Raw genomic sequence first — 3,273 nt, 5'->3', positions numbered from 1 at the left:
TTTAAGGGGGGGGGGGGGTGGAGATTAGCACGAGAGGCGTCATAGTAGACAAAGATAGAAAAGAGCATAAAGATTTAAATAGTGAAACGAAGCTGCAGTCGCATTCTCAATTGGCATTCGAGAGATATCGATATATCGAATGACAGACGGGCAGCAGAGGCAAAATGGCGCCCACCAGCAAATCAATGATCCTCCTTCTCTTTCGCCCCTTCAATAAGTATATAACAAAAAATTATTAGCAGCTATAAGGAAAAAGAAATATTAAAAAATCGCAAAATTGTTACGTCGATTGTCCATTTTTCGTAATACGTGTTGTGTAATGACTCCCTGACATTTTATCCCGGTCCCGTTCCCGGGCACGAGGAAGAATGACTTGCCGGGATCAGCGTGGATACTGGAGTTACCAAAAGTGTTGTTGTTCGAGGAAATGAAGATGCGAGGTGAATGAAAAAGGGTCGCAAAGGCTACCGACCCGAAACGATCAATGACGATGGGCTAGTGCTTTGTGATGATCGTGACGACAGACGATGACGATCGGATGACAGGACTGACGGATGACGATCGGATGACAGGACTGACGGATGATCCATGACGAACGCGAAGGATTAAGGCATACATCGAACACGATCACAAATGATTCACAATGTCAATAATGAATTCACGCAATCAACAGCATGGGCACAATCGGGACTGTCAGTTGGTTAACATGTGGACAATACGTGTTTTATATTATTTACGTCGAAAAAATTGACAAGCAAGCAGCAGACAGACAAAAAGATACCTAAATGACGATCGGCCGGCAAAACCTACCGCGATTGTTTTCGTCGCTTGCAAACTCATTCATGTCAAAGTAACGTGTTTCTCTCGTACTAGTCGTGCTTCGATCACAAAAACTTCAAAGCCGTCAACATTCGTCATCGCCGTCATCGATTCGTCATTCACGGTCACAAGCGCCACGATGAGTCATCGTGGACCGTGACCAGGTATCGGACCACGTCGATAGACTTATCAACCAAACACGACCACGACTACCGCTACGACTATTGCCAGACTACTATGATTAAATATTTATCACTACCATTAATCCGCGAATAGCAGCGTGACTCTATTATGAATTCTTTATCCATCGAGCTGAAGCCTCCGGGACATCTCACGCTGCTACTTGCGGGTTAATCAAACCTACTTCTATGTAATGGAACTTCGCTGTGCTTTTGCTTTGACACGAGAAAGCTTGCAATCGAGGTTTCATATATTTATATATATTGTTACGAGCCGCTTTCGGATGATAAAGCTTCGATTGGAACGAAAGGGATTGGTTAGGTGTACCGAATCGAAAGCTCCAGGGAGTTTTGTGATTTTTAATTGTGATCATATATCAATATGCAGCTTCGAACAGATCTTAGGAAGTTCTTGGCATATTTACTCCACGCAATGATTTATCGATCATTAAACCTCGCACGCGGCTAGATAGTTTAAACTCTTTGTGACTCGATGGTCCCGACTACTCGGACTGAACTTTGAACTCGATTGCTCGATCGATCCTAGGACAGACGTCTTGGAATAATCTTCTATAAAAAAAAAAATGCGACCATTGGCTATTTTCATTTACCTCTAAGCAGCCGCAAACCCAATTATGATCGATCGGCATGGGGCCGTTTGCTCGGACTTGCATCGATTGTCAATAAATCGATTTCCAATAATCAATGAACCGAGTTGCATTTCGAAATTTTAATCATCTTGAGCGTTACCGAAGGAGGTTCAACCTCGTAATTTTATTTATAACCCATTTTTCAATTCGATCTTCGTATATTATTCAAAATTGATATCGCGTTATAAAATTATCCGTGAATTTGATCGTGCGACTCTGAATAATTAAAAAGCAATACTGTTCGATAGGACGATTGCAAGTGACTATAAAAATATAATTATATGGTTATGGGCTGGTAACAATATATATATATATAATTAGCGCACGCGTCTTAGCACCTAATCTTGCACACACACTTTTAATCTAATTCTCGACGTACATAAACAACACATCACCAATCAAACCGTTCGCAAGTGCATTCTCACTAATTTTTGGCTATTTTGAGTGATACGTGGATCCTAGAGCGAAATTTAATATTTCCAACCCACAAACGCAACCTCGTCTCCGTCACGACGGCATGGGGTTTCGTGCTCTCATCCACTTTCTCCCACTCACTCACACGTCACAGTTATTCCCACTCTCGATTTCACGCTCGCCTTTAAATTTTCAAGCAGCTACCATTGTGATCCACGTGGCACATCTCATAGCCTAATCTACCGTATGACCGTTCGCATGACGATATCAAGACCCTTCTTCACTCTCGTGACGACAACAACATTGTCAACCTGACCAAGAGCTTTCGTCATCGTCATCGTACACGAAAATCCGCATTCATTGGCAGGTCGTTCGGATTGCCGCTGAGAGACAAACCGAGGCTGACCAATGAGAAGAGCCTGGGACACGTTGCTATGGCAACAACAACAGAAACAACCGCGACGTTATATGACGGACTCTGACGGTTGCAACAACAACAACCGGAACAATCATGACTAAGAAACATCGATGATCATAACGATGACGTTAAGTACCGTCACGAATGACGACAAGAACAACAACAGTAAGACCAGAAATCAACTGTCAAATACAAATGCACGACCGTTGAACAAAAGGGAGACACAGGTGAAGTACAACAAAGATTTCATGAAAATAACCATGAAAGGTTTAATGATCATCGACGAGCGTCATTTAAAAAGCGAGCTCTTGGTCAGACTAACAAGAGATACACGGGGTTCGGTCTTGCGATAATACGATACTGATAATTGCGACTTTCGACGACAAAATCTATGCACGGTTCACTATCAGAAAACAAAAAGAACGATATCAACGAAACAACGACATTAACGAATAATAATAATCTAGCATAATTAGGTGACACATCAAATTGAGGTTAACGAACGAACGAACGCTTGAATCAAGAATATTGGCCTGGGGCCTTGATTTGTGCATTACTCTAAGGCAGGGCAGAGGCACACCTTGCTGGTTCGGTCGGGTTGCGGCGGTGTCGCCCGACGCTCGTAGTGCCTCTCCGGCTGTTGGTAAAGGGGTATCTGCAAATCCATTCGGAAAAATGGCGTTGCAACAGACGCTCGGATCAACAAATCTTGATCGCTCTCCCGCTCCCAGTCACAATAATAATTCTTCAGACCGACAATGGCCTTGTAAGGGGGAGAAACGGGGGGGGGGGT

At 43.2% G+C, this 3,273-nt stretch overlaps 1 protein-coding gene across 11 annotated transcripts in view; it reads right to left on the bottom strand.

The window, feature by feature from the left end:
- The window catches only part of LOC107268607 (potassium/sodium hyperpolarization-activated cyclic nucleotide-gated channel 3), a 41,675-nt gene that overhangs the window by 12,276 nt on the left and 26,126 nt on the right, over positions 1-3,273 (bottom strand). For 6 of the 11 annotated variants that reach the window (XM_025085874.1, XM_015741558.2, XM_025085869.1 and 3 more), the window contains one exon: positions 3,061-3,135. The exons of the other annotated variants lie outside the window; for them this stretch is intronic. In XM_025085874.1, coding sequence (XP_024941642.1) covers positions 3,061-3,135 — 75 coding nt within the window. The remainder of the gene's footprint in view (positions 1-3,060; positions 3,136-3,273) is intronic. 11 annotated transcript variants of the gene reach the window in all.

The sequence above is a fragment of the Cephus cinctus genome, unplaced genomic scaffold (assembly GCF_000341935.2).
Source record: "Cephus cinctus unplaced genomic scaffold, Ccin1 Ccin1_scaffold0566, whole genome shotgun sequence".
Lineage (NCBI taxonomy): Eukaryota > Metazoa > Arthropoda > Insecta > Hymenoptera > Cephidae > Cephus > Cephus cinctus.
This window is presented reverse-complemented; position numbering and strand designations above follow the sequence as displayed.